The following is a 14,480-nucleotide window of genomic DNA, read 5'->3' as shown; positions in this document are numbered from 1 at the left end:
CAAAGCAGACAGACAGACAGACAAAAAGACGGACAAATCTGTAGGTTGGTCGTTCGCTTTTTAAATTTTTATTGTACATTTGCTTTCATTGTTTTTGTATCCGTTTGTCTGAGGTTATTTGCATTCGGAATTCATGCGACGCACATTGCGTATACTTAATAATTGACATTTATTGTTCAATTTTCCTTTCAAATTGCGCTCATTTCTCATTTAACGTAGGAAATTAATTTTGTTTGGTACGGGAAGATGGGGGATGCAATAAAAACAAATGAAATAAGTTTCGAAATATTTAGAAGACTGTTATCCTAATATTATGCTGTTGTTAAGAAAATTGTATAAACATTAATATACATGTAAGTGGGAAAACAGTCAGCAGGAAAATGCTCTAGCTGGCAAGAAATATATTAAAAGATAGTAATTTGCTTAGCTGCCCTGTTTCCTTTGGCAACACTAAGAGTTGATTTAACAGTATTTTGGACTCAAGCGCCTCATATCGGCTGTAATTTGTTGTCATTTTCTATGAAACTTAAGGAAGTAAGCTGCGCCATCTATGAAACATATTTTATAAATTAGATAGTCCCTTTATATTCTGTGTAGAATGGCAATGTGTACATATTTTTTTACGATCGTTTATTTGTTTTGATCGTGAGTTTGAGTTTGTAAAAATATTTAATCTTCCACCAAATACTACCCTAATGCAACCTCTAGAATAAGGCATTATTCACTTATTTAAATTAGACTACAGACGCATATTGGCAAAGTAACTGCAAATCTTTTAGTAATTACAACCTATTTCTTAGCAATTTGATAAATGTTAAACAATGTGTACATATACAACACAAATTTTAAATAAAAAATAAAGCTTGCTAGGCCTTTTTTAGGATATGTGCAAAGTTTTGGAGGCAGCTAAGCAAATTATACTGCAAATCTTTACATAGTATTGCCATTTCTCTCAATACTTTTTGCCATTTCTCAAAAGCTTTCAGCTATCTTTGTGCGAGCCACGAGGCGTATGAGTTATTATAACAAATAGCAAGTATACGGCAAGTATGCGCATTTAGCTGGTGGTGAAAGAGCTTCCTCAATTTATGGATTATTAATTGATTAGCATGTAGTAGCTAAGCGCAGCCGGAAGCAACAAAAAAAAAAAAAAAAAACGAAACCAACAACAATGGTGGCAACGACGTTCATTGGATTTTTGTGTTGTCATGCTCCGATGGTTGTTGGCGAATTTTGGGCCAAAATGCTTCGTCGCAGCTCTGCCACATGCGAAGGCGTCTGCCTCGCAAATTTTGCTCTTCTTTCATTTTTTGAGTTTCTTGTTTTGCCAATACTTGGCAAATCTGTTGCTGTTGCTGCCGGCATTATGCGCTCATCGGCTTTATTTAGATAGACAAAGCAGCTGGTGAGCTGGCATGCTGGCGTTTTAGAAGCGAGCAGCAGAAAACATAAAAAATTTTCCGGTTGATAAACAAAATGTAGGAACAAATGGCATTCACATATGTTTTTTTTTTTTGGCATTTCGATTTCAGGTGAAAACGACGCGTGTTACGAAAACTTATAGCAAAACAGGCAACAGCAGCAACAACAACAACAGCAATAGCTCTTCATCACTAGTTACACGAACAACTTGTGACATCGAGGAGATTTGGGACGAGGATATATTGAAGCAATTGGTAAGTAATTGGCGCGCGATCGAAAGCAATACATAATTGCAAATCAAATTCTACGTACAGCTGGAAAAGGCGTCCACCTACGAGGAACGTCGCAAAATCCGTGCACGTCTACGCGAACTTATGGCGGAACGCGAAGGTAACATTCAAGTTTTATCGTAGCCAGCAACTAATACACTTTTAAACTTGTATACTCTTACATTAGAGCCCACAAACAAATATAAAAGTACTCAAGTATATAGTACTGCACTATATATGTAGTTGTAGTTCAGTTTTTAAGACAATAATTATACGTATACCTTAGTACTATAGAGTAAGTCGCGCTATAACCTACTTCGCACATGCTCAACAATCTCTCTTTTCTATCTCGTATCTTCACGCGTTCTGTATCTTGTAGATATGCACTCAGCTCATAGCTAGACATAGCGATTAGGTGCCACAAGAGGCCAGGCCAGGTATTTAGATCACCATAAACCCCCCATAACTGAAGCACAAGCACAAGCACACAACAAGCACTCACCCATCATTGGATTTGTACTTTTAAGTGTGTGTCGTCTATATAGTCTCATTGTCACGTATCGCCTATCTACAATACGTCTCGTCATCATACATACATATCTGTATCTTCTACCCGACTCTATTCACGCCATTGCCCGCTGGTGGAACAAATCCGAGCTAAACAAACACATATTGTTATGCTCTTTAAAGATCCTAAAGGGATTTGCATGAGTGATGGTTCCTTCCAATCAATACAAGTATTCAACTAAAAGGGAAAGTTATTGGTGTTTTGTATACCAGAGAGAAATATAAGTCTGATCTGATCTGATCAGAAGAGCAGAAACTAAAAATCATCGATCAAGGAACAACATTATCTAGTGAATAATATACTAGTATATAGTATGTTTTCACAAATGTTCATATCACTAATGAGAATTATCATAGAAGAGTTTTTCACCACAACTCTTCTTTCAATTACATTCGTAAACAGTTTCTTAATACAATCAGCGATCAGTAAAGAAGGATACATATTCTTCTAAATCTGTAGGTTTTTAATGATCATTACTTTCAAGAAGTGTTCATGATGAGGAACTTAAATAGCATATATACTCTGTTTATATTCATTTATGTGTAAAGACGAACAGCGTCTTAAACATCTCAGTCATAGTTATTGTCAAATGTTTTGCTTTCTATCTCTATATCTCCCTCATTTCATAAGATGTTTGTACTTATTTACTGTTGAAGTTACAGTTAAAGTTCCGGCAACAGCCCATGGAACGTCCTATCCAAGCCGCCCCACTCCCAGCCACTGTAATGCTTTTTGATCGTTGTTTTATTGTTGTCGTTCAAAATACGCAACCCACTGGCGTATGTCTGTTTTAAACAATTTTCTCTCTCTTTTTCTTCCCATTTACGATTTATCGTTTATTTTTTATTTCGGTTCTTTAAAACCATCTTATCATTTGAATCGCAAATTTTTTCCGCGTCGCGCAACTTTAAAAACAAAAACAAAAAACATATAGAGCAAAAAAAGGCGGTTGAGCAGACCAATGCCGAGGAGGAAGAAAGCAGTGCCAGCGAATATGAGGAAATAATTGAAGAGGTAACAGATTACAGTGACGAAGAAGAGGAAGAAGAAAAGGAGAAACCTACTAAGGCCGCTGAGAAATCGGATCAAAAGGCCACAAGCATTGCAACTGCTGAGAAAGTTGAGCAAGCAGTCAAAGCTGAAAAGCGCGAGGAAGTTGAGAGCGCCTCTAGCAAGGTCACTGCAACTACTGCCTCAGCTAAGAAGTCGACAACGAAAACATCTTCAGCGAGCACCTCAAGCTCGATTAGCGTCAAGGAGACTAGTCAGACTGACGGTGGCGTTAAAGCAACGCAGGGTGAGTCAGCGTTGGCAAAGAAGCTGCCAAAGCAAGTGACGCAGTCAGAGGAGCAGTCAAAGCAAGTGACGAGCAACAACAGCAGCAGCAAACAGCAGAGCAGTGCCAGCGGAAGCGGCAGCGGCAATCGCAGCAAGCCACCAATCAGCAGCAATAGCAGTAGAAATAGCAATAGTAAAAATATTAGTAGCATTAGTAGTGATCAAGGTAGTAGAAAAACACAAGTCACACAGCAGAAACAAGACAGAACAGCAACAGCAACAACAACAACAACAAAAGCAGCAACAACTAACACGACTGAGACAATGGCCAACAACAGTAAGAACAACAATACGAATCCGGGTCAAGTCACACAAGTGAAGAGATTGAGTGTGCCTCAAAAAGAAGATTCGGGCACGGAAAGTGGCGAGGATTTGCGTCTGTTAGCCGCCGGCTTGCGCGACAAGCTGCAACAGCAGAGCGGCAATGGTGGCTGCGTCGACGATGACGACGACACAAATCTCATCGCGGAGGTAACAGCAGCACTCAGCCGCCTCGAGTGCTCGCTGAAGGAGGGCAAAGGGAAGGAGCTAGCGGTCGATGGAGACAAGCGTAAAGCACTTCTGGCGCTTGTGGCTCGTCTCCAGACCGGCCTCAGTGCACCAGAACAGTTGGCCGAGATGAACAGCTTCATTGCAAGTAGCGGCATTGCTGCTGCAGATCCGGGACGCGAGGACGAAAGCGGTCTCGGCACCGAGCTGTCCAAATATGATGAGACCAGTTCACCGGAGGCCATCGAACAGCAGCGCACGAGTCGTCAGCGCTTCGCGAAGCGACGCAACCGCAACAGTCGTCACACGGTTGGCGTCAGTCGCGAGGAGCTGGCCGACGCGCGTCGCTACATGGAGGACATGCTGATGATGGAGAGCATTTCTAGCTGCACGACGCCAGACAGCAGTGTGACGCCGTTAACGCCGCCACAGTGGTGTCCGGTGCCGTTGGAGAAGAATGCCTCATCGGGCGCTATACTTACAACACAATCAGCAACAACAACGGCGGTGGCAACATCGAAAAAACCGAATCCGTCACCCCCGACTTATACTAGCGCGCCAGCCACACAACTCTATCGGCCCAATCAGTTTGTGCCCGCCAAGAGTCAGCCCACAATACCACAGCAGCTCAAACCCTCGACCAGTAATAACAATCGACGTCCACTCTCTGGAGACTACACTGTCAGCTTCGCCAATTATGCAGCGGCTGTGGAGCGCCCAACCCAAGACCCCGCTTCAGGGGCGGATCAGTTAGATGGCAAAGGCATCCGCTTTAATGGCAACAAGAAGCAATTGATGAAGCGTGCCAACACCATTGACATACCCAAGGGCAAGACGAAGTATAATGCTGACTGTGATACGGACTCAGAGATAGAGGAGGGAAAGGGTGGGCCCCATTTGGGTCTAAAGCGCGCCGTTCAGGTGAGCGTTAAGCGGAAAGTGCAGAATGTAGTGCCACCATTTGAGCCAAAGACCGAGAACGATCACAAGTTCTTGGCATTCATCAATAAACAGAGCAATAAGGCGGGTCTCGGTTGGAATGGTCAGCGTTCCGTGTCCAACTGGACAAATAAGTTTGGCAATATCAAGCACACCTTTGAGGTGGGAGCGGCGGCAACGGCAACAACTGGCAAACCGCCCCAGGTTCCGGGTCATGTGCCCAACCATACACAGATGGCACCCAAGCAATCCTGGAGCAAGCAGGACCAACAGTATCAACAGCAGCAACAGCACGCCCAAGCAGCGGCCGAGCGTCAACGCCGTCAGGAGTATGAGATGCGTCTGGAACGAGAGCGCCAGCTGCGTCTCGAACAAGAGGCGCGCTACGAGCACGAGCGACAGGAGCGGCTGCAGCAGGAGCGCGTGCATCAGCTGCGACGTGAGCAGCAAGTGCAAGCGCATGCACAAGCCCATGCACAAGCACAAGCCCATGCTCAAGCACAAGCCCATGCACAAGCACAAGCCCATGCTCAAGCACAAGCCCATGCTCAAGCACAAGCTCAATTGGAGCAACAGGCACGGCGAGAACAGCAACTAGCGCAGCTGGAGAAGCAAGCAAGACTCGATCAACAGGCAAGACTGGAGCAGCAAGCACGACTAGATCAGAAGGCGCGTTTCGAACGCGAATACTACGAGCGGGAACAAGCGAGACTTGCGGCCGCACAGGCACAGGCACAAAACGCCTCCGACCCTTCACCAGTAAATCAGTTCATCCATGCTCCACAGTCTGTGTTTCGACCCATTGAAAACAATCAGCAGCCAGTCCAAAACATCTACAAGCCAATACCCCAGAAAACGCATGCCCCCAATACTTGGCAGCCACAGATGTCCAAGAACAAGCCAGCCAGCATTGCCTCGCCACAGTTTCTGCAGGCGAAGGGAGTCGGGTATTCCAGCAGCCATTCACCATCGCCGTCGGCTACTTCGCCCATAGGTCTTCCTTGGGTGGCCAAGCCAAAGGTGGATAACAGCGACTTCAAACGCAAGGCCCATCACTTTGAGGAGCGCTCGCTGCGCGACAATCTGGACATGCAACAACAACAACAACTGTCACATAGTCCCTATTTGCAACGTCACAATTCGCTGCGCTCCAAGAACAAGTCCCAGCCCTATTCAGAGCTCAAAAAGCGTCCTTCACTGCCTAATGCTATGGATCCTTACGAGCCAGCAGCATATATGCCACATCAGGAATTTATTGCACAGCCTCCGCCTCCGCCGACCAACATTTCATTCACGTATGCAGACCTACCGCCGGCTCCAGTGGTGCCGCATTCTCAACTGGCTAGTAATTATCGAAGCTATCCTTGCTTGCCCAGTGCCGTGGAGTATGCGGAACCAACACGGAAGCGTCGTGATTCTCTAACCAATCCCATGGCTCAACCCCTGGTACTAACGCAAGCAAATCCCAGTTACGGTCAAGTACCAACCGCGGACCATCTGGTGCCACCGTATACGCCGCGTCAATTCGACTATGCCAGTCCTGTAGATAGCGCACCCACAAGTCCCAGCTTTATGACCGTTCCTGCCATGACAGATAACACCGACGACGATCTGGACCTCGACTCAGACAACAATATGTTGGAGTATCGCGCCGAAACGAAGGTCATGCGCAAGCCAAAGAGTCAGACAGCGGTTACTGTGGCAGGTCGCCGCACTGCCCACATGAGTGATGATGAAGTTTTCGGCAAGAATTCCCGTGCAGCCAAGTCCTTGTTGTACACTATGCAACAGCTGGGCAATGGTGGCAATGACCGATCTAGCAAGCGCAATGGTGGTGCCGGTGCCCGCAAGCCACTGACCGCGCCTACCTCACCCAAGCCGGGCTGCCTATCACCAGATGGACGGCAATATCAGGCTCCATTGGTGGACCCAATCTTTCCGCAAGTAACAAATTTCGAGGCCAATCGCGCGCCAACATATCCTGCACAACCGCCCAACACGCAAACACCCATCAAGTATCAGGCAAACCCCACATACACGCCACCACCACCGATTGTGGACCCACGACCACAGAACCATCAACACCCACCGCAAAGACCCGATAGCTATGTGGAGCCTTCGCGCCCCTACATCAGTGACACACAAGCGGCCTATGTGGTCACCTATCCCGTGGATGATTCCACCGATGATCAGGACAGCCTCTATCAGCAATCGCAGCACTCACAGTACTCTCAGCAGTCGCAACGGCAACCGCACCCAATGTCGTTGCCACTGCAGAGGCCACGTCGTCCATCGGAGCACTCCAACACCAGCTCCACACCCTCGCTGCACAACTTACCCTCGCCGAGCACTAGCTGGACAGCGAATCCAGCGCATGCAGTTGAGGATTTATCTATGCCACCACCATCATCACAGCCCGCGCAAGTTTTGCGCAACCAACACTATACGAATGTACAGCTGCCCCGACAGCAGCCACAGCCCCAGCCCCAGCCCCAGCCACGACATCATTCGCATCCACAGATACAGCCCCAACCCCAGTATGCACCTCCGCCGGTGGATCGCAGCAACAAGCCAGAGCTAGCACCCAAGCCACAGCTGCCGCCACCGCAGGCACAACCGCAGGTACAGGCATCGCAGCAGCGACCCAAGCTGAGTGTACGTAGCAACACCATAAGTGAGACTTCCAGCCAGCGGTACGAGCAGCAGCAGCCACCAACCCTGGCAGCACCGGCCGCACCGTCAGCACCAGCGCCACACATTCAATACCAACGCCCCCAGGCACCAATGCTGAGGCAGCATACAATAGACGGCGGTAGCTCCAGCATAACACCCTTGCAGTCTCAGAACCGCGTACTCTCTCAGCAATCTCTCGTGACTCGACAACAGAACGTGTTCAGTACCCGGCAACAGAGCCACCAGAGTCAGCAGGAGCTGAGCAGTGAGCTGCGGCGAAAGAGTCTTGGCAATGTCCTGGACACACAGCAGCAGCAGCGAAAGCTGGCGTATTTTGAGGAGCAGGAATACAAGAGCTCAGCACCGTCGGACACGCCGGACATTGTCAAATCCTCACTGCCCAAGGATGAAAATGCGCCGATACTGAAAAAGTTCGGACCGCCACAGCGGCATCATTATGTGCCCAATGCATATCAGAGTCCACAGGTGGGTGGCTCAAAGACTAGTAATAGCAGCAGCAGCACCAGCACCAGCAGCCGAGTAAGCACAACAACAACAACAGCAACAACGACAAGTACAGCAACCCAGCGGGAAATTGTGCAGCACTCGACGCACAACTCGAAGCCGAGCATTGTGGAGACACCGGCAACACCACAGCCAGCATCCGAGGATCAAATACCACGCAACATCGTCTTCAACAACGTCAGTGCCTTCACCTCCCTTTCGCGTCGCAACACACATGAGGAGGAGCTCCAGAGCAGCAACAGCAACAGCCATGGCAGTAGTCCGCGCATCAATCGTCTGAGCAAATGCGACTCCTGGAACCAAATCTGCCAGCAGCAAACAGTTATAAGTCAACCCAAATATAATCAGCCGATGTCACCGGCTGGAAACGAACTGCGTCGAACTAAGTCGGGACATTCGCTATCCGTGCCAAAGCTCTATGAAGCGGGCATTGATAAGGCGCACATAGGCGAGAAACAGCGTACGGTTGCGGCGTATTTCTCGGGACAGAAATCACCCACTGGGGCACACCAGCAGGAGGAGGTGCGAACAGTGACGACCAGGAAATCGGCGATTAATCGAACCAAGACTAGCGAGAAAGTGTCGGCAGCGCGCAAATCGCTCAGCTCGCTGACTGGTGCCAGCTCGAATGGTAATGTCTCCACGGCCGGCATTTATGCGGGCTTCGGCTGTGGTGCTGGCGCTGGTGCTGGTGGTGGCGGCTTCGGTGGTGGTCTCAGTCGTAGTGCCACCATGCCGCACATTGCGCATCTCAATTTGCTTGACGAGAGCAATGTGGAGGATGCATTCGAGCAGCTCATGCTGGGCACCTAGTTGCCCATGTCATGTAGGTCATCATTACCTTGTGACTTGTGCCCGCAGCCATTCCAGTTTGACCGCTGCATCCACTTGTGGGTCAGCACTGAACACACAACTGGACGACAGATAACAAGACCGAAGAAGAACAAGAACTATGAGCAACAATATTGTACTGATTACTCGCTACTGTTGAATGTAGGTTTAGGTTTAGCCTTTTGTTTTAGTTTTAGTTTCGTTTTTCTAGTCCGCGTTTCAATATTGTTTTCGCGTTCCACTTATGGTATTTGCTTTCGAAGTGTAATTAGTTTAATTAGAGCTAGCGACGATGTCAGAAGGAGGGACTACATGTGGTTTTTTTTATTATAAATTAAAGACAATTTTTATGCAAACTTATATACACACACACACACGCACACACACACCAGCACACACACATATTGCATATAAGGGCAGTCTGAATAATTGACCTTGCTGCACCGAAAAGGCCCCAAAGGACGATAGCTGCCACTGCAACTGCAACTGCAACAACGGCCATCAGCTGAAGCAACAGCAACAGAAACAACAGCACAACAGCTTGAGCTCTATTTCAAGATTTGTGAGTGAATTAGTACGTTACTGTTGGTAACGCAACAACAATCTGTAATGATAGTTGCGATGCACCCAAAATCTAAATCTAAACAAACAGCGTTGCCAATTTTTCACCCGCCAAACAAATTTTCAATACGTCTTGAGTTGAATCAATATTTGCCACCTTTTGTACTACCAATGCTACATATTACGCCCAACCTAACAGCCATATATACGTGTACATACAGCCATATACTCGTATAAGCACATTGTATATTCTGTTTTTTTTTTTGTTTTTTTTGCCTGCCGTTCTCTCTCCCATACTCGTATACAAAGATCAATTGTACATACTATACATAGTAAGACACCCAGCGCTTTTATTTTGCTATATACTCGTAAAACGATAATTTGTTTCATTCCGTTGCGTTTCTTGCGTTCATTGCGCCCGTTCGTTCGTTCGTTCGTTGGTTGGTCCCAGGCAAGAAACAAAATCAAAATCAAAATCACAAACAAATACAAATAAAACCCCATGTTGTCCCTCCTTTTTTTCTATGTCATTACTGTTAATCATTCAAAAAAAAACAAAAAAAAAAAACCCAAAATCCAAGACGCACACTTTACTTTTTTAAAATTGCTGTGTACAGTCGCGTTTTGGACAGTAGCTGCGTTTGCTGCGCGGTTTTTGTCGCTTGTCTGTGCGCGTTGTTTATTTTCTCGTTTCGTTTCGTTCCATTCTTTTCTATTCTATTCGTGAGCATGCAATTTCTGAACACATACATACATAGCTTTTAAGTTGTACATAATTTGTATAGAAATAAAAAGTTATTTTGCATGCCCAAAATTCGATGCTGTTCCAAAGACAAAACTGCGCAAAAACAGCAAATAGTCAGCAGCCACGAACAACCAATCAGCACCACCACCAGCCGCCACCAAACACGAACCACAACCACAACCACAGCCACAACGGCAGCCACACCATATCAACGCTTCGGTTTTTATCACACAGCACTTTATTTTAATTTTTGTGGCTTAGCAGTGGTCTGAAACGATCGGCAATTTGTTCCATTGCCAGTCGTTGCGCTCTGCGCCTAAATGAATGCAACAAATTTTTGTTGTTGGTTTTTTTTTTTGTCTAGCTCTGAATGTAGCGCGATAAATTGTTTACTATATGTTTTCTTAACTGTTCATCCATTTTTCTTTTAATTTTCCTCTTTTTTTTTGCTGCGTAGCGTATGTATATTTGTTGCCTGCTAGTGTAAGAAACACAGATGTTTATTATTTTCTATAATTAATTGAAATATGTATGATTTAATATTCGTATTGTACACACATCTGTATGTGTCGCATTTTGTTTAATTTGATTTCCTTGTAATTGATCTTGTGCATGCATTTTACTAATTTCGTAATGTTTGCTTCTTTTTTCTCTCTCTCGTTTTTCTGTGTCTGCCACAAATGCAAAACCAAAAAACCAAAAAAAAAAATACAAAAACGCAAACCTTAAACGTTTCTTCATACAGCACAACAACAGCAACAAAGCTCAACGACCAGCGAACGCACTGAGACCAAGTCGAAGGATGGTGGCGCCGTTGTGACCACAACAACAACAAAAGGTATGTTGCAGCGTATCTGCTAGATACTTCAAAGAACATATAATTATGCTTACAATTTGCATACAGTATTTTAAGAGAACCATCTGACACATACGAGGGCTAATAAGACTAGAAACAAATGATTTCTTTTAAATTCTAAGATAATCGAAAAACCGAATACATAAATTATTCAAGTTAGTCTGAACAATATCCCATCAGACTGTTACTTGTATTATTTTCGAAAGCCGTTGCATCGTTCCCAATTTCTCCGCGATACCTTCCATAGCTTTATATGGTCGTGTTGATTAGAGACTTTCGTAGAGATACTTCGTTTACAATTTATCTCTTGTGAATTACATTTAATTTAAAGTTCTAAAATTCAATCTAATTCTAAGAATAAAATGCATATTTCTCTTATTGAATTGATTGAGTTAACTAGGATGCACAATAATTCTGTTATGCCTGCAAATAAACATACTGTTTGCTATTTATGTATGTAGCTACTTAGATATTTAGATACACCTGCTAATTTGCACCATTTTACAGTTACCACACGCACTGTAGGCGGCAGCGCTGCATCCAAGAATATTTCACCGCTGGCCAAGTTCAAGCAGCTGGATAAAGAGGCCGCACAACAACAAGCGCAAAAGTAAGCACACTGCTCAGATACATCTATTAACCGCTTAATACTACACATATACATACAAGTAGATAAGAGATATACACACACACATACATATATGTACATTAGAAAGACACATCTTATTGGCTCGTGGAATTGAAACTTCATAGATGTATGTATGTATGCATTTGGTTAGAAACTCATTGCATTGCACAAAAAGAAGGGCACCCGCTCTTCAATCAAAATAAGCTACACAACTGATTTGTTTTAGTTATTAAGAATCTAGTTAACACACAATTGGGTGAAGGTGAACACACAAGAGAGCATATATGTACACAGTCCTAGCGGGCACAAATACTTAACAGAAATACATACATACTACACATACCTACACCAACAATGCATCTAAATACTCGCAAATAATGTAATTTTCACAATCTATGAAGGCAGAAATTAGTTGAACTTAAAATGTGTTCGAATCCCAGTAAAGGGTCCCTCAAGAGTGTTTTTAAAGACAATCGGTCCTTGCTTGATTTAATGACAAGTACTTTCACCTTAATTTGTAGCATCTTATGTTATTTGTACGGTCCATGGTGTTTGCTGCCCCACCTCTCTGCCACACATAATCCGATAATTGTGATTATATTGTATTCTAAATTGTAAGCAAATTTGAACTGTCCCTTTTCACTTTATGCCTTTTTTCAATTCTCCCGTCACTCTGCTGTTCACTCAAAGGCCAGGGCAGATTATTTTCTTAATTGCACTTCTTTTTATTCCTTCTCTTCCCCACTTTCCCCCTACGACCTTCACTGTCTTTCTCTCTCACTATCTCGCCCTCTCTCTCTCACTGTCTCTGCAAAAACGTCCCTGCCACAATGAAGATATTGGATTTTTATAATTAGCACGAACATTGAAAGAACCCCCCCCCCCCCCCCCCCCCAAAAAAAAAAGGCAAAATGAAATAAAATAGAAATAAATACAAATAGTTTTATCTACCACTTATATTTGTTGTTGATTATTGCTAACAAAAAAAAAAAAACCAAAAAAAACCAAACACACACACATATAGATACAAGCTAAATAATAAATAATATCAATATGATAAATTGAATTGTGTGAGAGTTTCGCTAAAACGTCTGCCCCCTCAATTCCATTCAATCATTTCGTTCAGATCATCTCCAACAACAAGCACACCCACGACCCCAGGCGGTTCAGTACAACCGTTATTCAAATTTACCGATCCGGCACTAAATGCGCGCGCCGCCACTGTCAAGGATCAACTTCTGCAGTGGTGTCAGCAAAAAACGCAGGAATATGAGGTATCCTATCCTAACCAGCAGCAGCAGCAGCCCACAAATCGCAAAGCGCAAAAATCGCATTTGCAGCTATAGACCGTTATCTCTTTTCTGTTCTATGTTGTTATGAGTTGTTATTCATTTTATTTTTAGCTCATTTCTTTTATTTGGCCGTCCTCTGCGAATCTCAATAACAAACCAAACCAAACCAAGCATAATGCCAGGCTTTTTACTCTCGCTTTTTCTTTTCCTTGCTCTAAGAATAGCCAACCAAGCGAACTAATTTTGGCCACTCCATGCAGCTTAGCCTTTTCTTAATGTCATTTTTTTGTGCTTATACTAAAAACGAAAACCAAAACAAAAGAATTGCCGTTGCCATTGTTGTTGCTTTCATGGACTAGCATGAAATTGGGCTGGAACATAATATATATCTTAATGCCTGCCAATTTCCATCCCCATCTTTCTTCCGTGGCAGAGAAATAATTCAATATCCTCTACTCCACAGAACGTCCAAATAACAAACTTTAGCTCGAGCTGGTCAGATGGCTTAGCCTTTTGTGCGCTGATACATCATTTCTTGCCAAAAGCATTTGACTACAGTACACTAACAAAACAAAATCGAAGACACAACTTTGAATTGGCCTTTGGCGTGGCTGAGTAAGTATGAAAGGATAAGAAAATTATGGAAATCAAATCGAATGTCCGCGTTTAAAAATACTGTTTAATTTTGAAAAAATTTAGTGAAAGAATGAACTAAAATGAATCTCATGATTCTAAATAAGGTTCGGGGTCACCATAAAGTGCTTCAAAGAGTCGCACTAATTATAGACGCCCCTGGATTGAACCAAATCTGTACGCGACTTCGATTTAGTGTCCCTATTATCAAAATATTTGTTCAAGCTCGTTGTTAACTTTTCATATTTTTGCAGCGAAAAAGCGGGAATAGCGCCATTGCTTGACGTAGAGGATATGGTGGAGATGAGTCGGCCGGATTGGAAGTGCGTTTTTGTCTACGTGCAGAGCATCTGGCGGCGTTTCCGTAATTGTCAGTGAGGCGTGGGACCAGGCAGACCAGTGTGCACAAGTCTCTAAACCTACTAACCCCCCCCCCCCCCCCCCCCCCACACACACACACACACACACTCAACTCATTAAAATGTTAAGCTTTCTATAACAAAATACTGTGGCATACTTTTGGGCAGCCATCTGACACACACACTCACGACGCACACCCCCACACACATTTGGCAGGCTCGTCATGTTGAACAAAACAGCAAATACATTTGTGCGACATTTTTGTGTTACATCTTTTTTTATATAATAATTTTTTTTTTATAAAGAAACGTGTTTTTTATTTGTTATTGAATTAAAAACTATTCATTAATT

General features: G+C 44.2%; 1 protein-coding gene across 13 annotated transcripts in view; it reads left to right on the top strand.

Annotated features, from left to right (window-relative positions):
* LOC115628931 (microtubule-associated protein futsch) overlaps positions 1-14,193 on the top strand; it is a 45,830-nt gene extending 31,637 nt beyond the window's left edge. For 7 of the 13 annotated variants that reach the window (XM_030525199.1, XM_030525193.1, XM_030525204.1 and 4 more), the window contains 8 exons: positions 1,533-1,676; positions 1,737-1,812; positions 3,194-3,556; positions 11,106-11,198; positions 11,724-11,826; positions 12,971-13,118; positions 13,600-13,751; positions 14,024-14,193. In XM_030525199.1, coding sequence (XP_030381059.1) covers positions 1,533-1,676; positions 1,737-1,812; positions 3,194-3,556; positions 11,106-11,198; positions 11,724-11,826; positions 12,971-13,118; positions 13,600-13,751; positions 14,024-14,147 — 1,203 coding nt within the window. In that variant the 3' untranslated portion in view covers positions 14,148-14,193. Of the gene's footprint in view, positions 1-1,532; positions 1,677-1,736; positions 1,813-2,070; positions 2,129-3,193; positions 3,557-11,105; positions 11,199-11,723; positions 11,827-12,970; positions 13,119-13,599; positions 13,752-14,023 lie in introns of those variants that run through there. The other 6 variants (XM_030525198.1, XR_003995852.1, XM_030525200.1 and 3 more) reach the window with 6 other exon arrangements.
* Positions 14,194-14,480: the final 287 nt, after the last annotated feature.

Source organism: Scaptodrosophila lebanonensis, unplaced genomic scaffold (assembly GCF_003285725.1).
Source record: "Scaptodrosophila lebanonensis strain 11010-0011.00,11010-0021.00 unplaced genomic scaffold, SlebRS2 tig00000129-arrow-arrow-pilon, whole genome shotgun sequence".
NCBI lineage: Eukaryota > Metazoa > Arthropoda > Insecta > Diptera > Drosophilidae > Scaptodrosophila > Scaptodrosophila lebanonensis.
The sequence above is the reverse complement of the archived record's forward strand: the minus strand, read 5'-3'. Positions and strand labels throughout refer to the sequence as shown.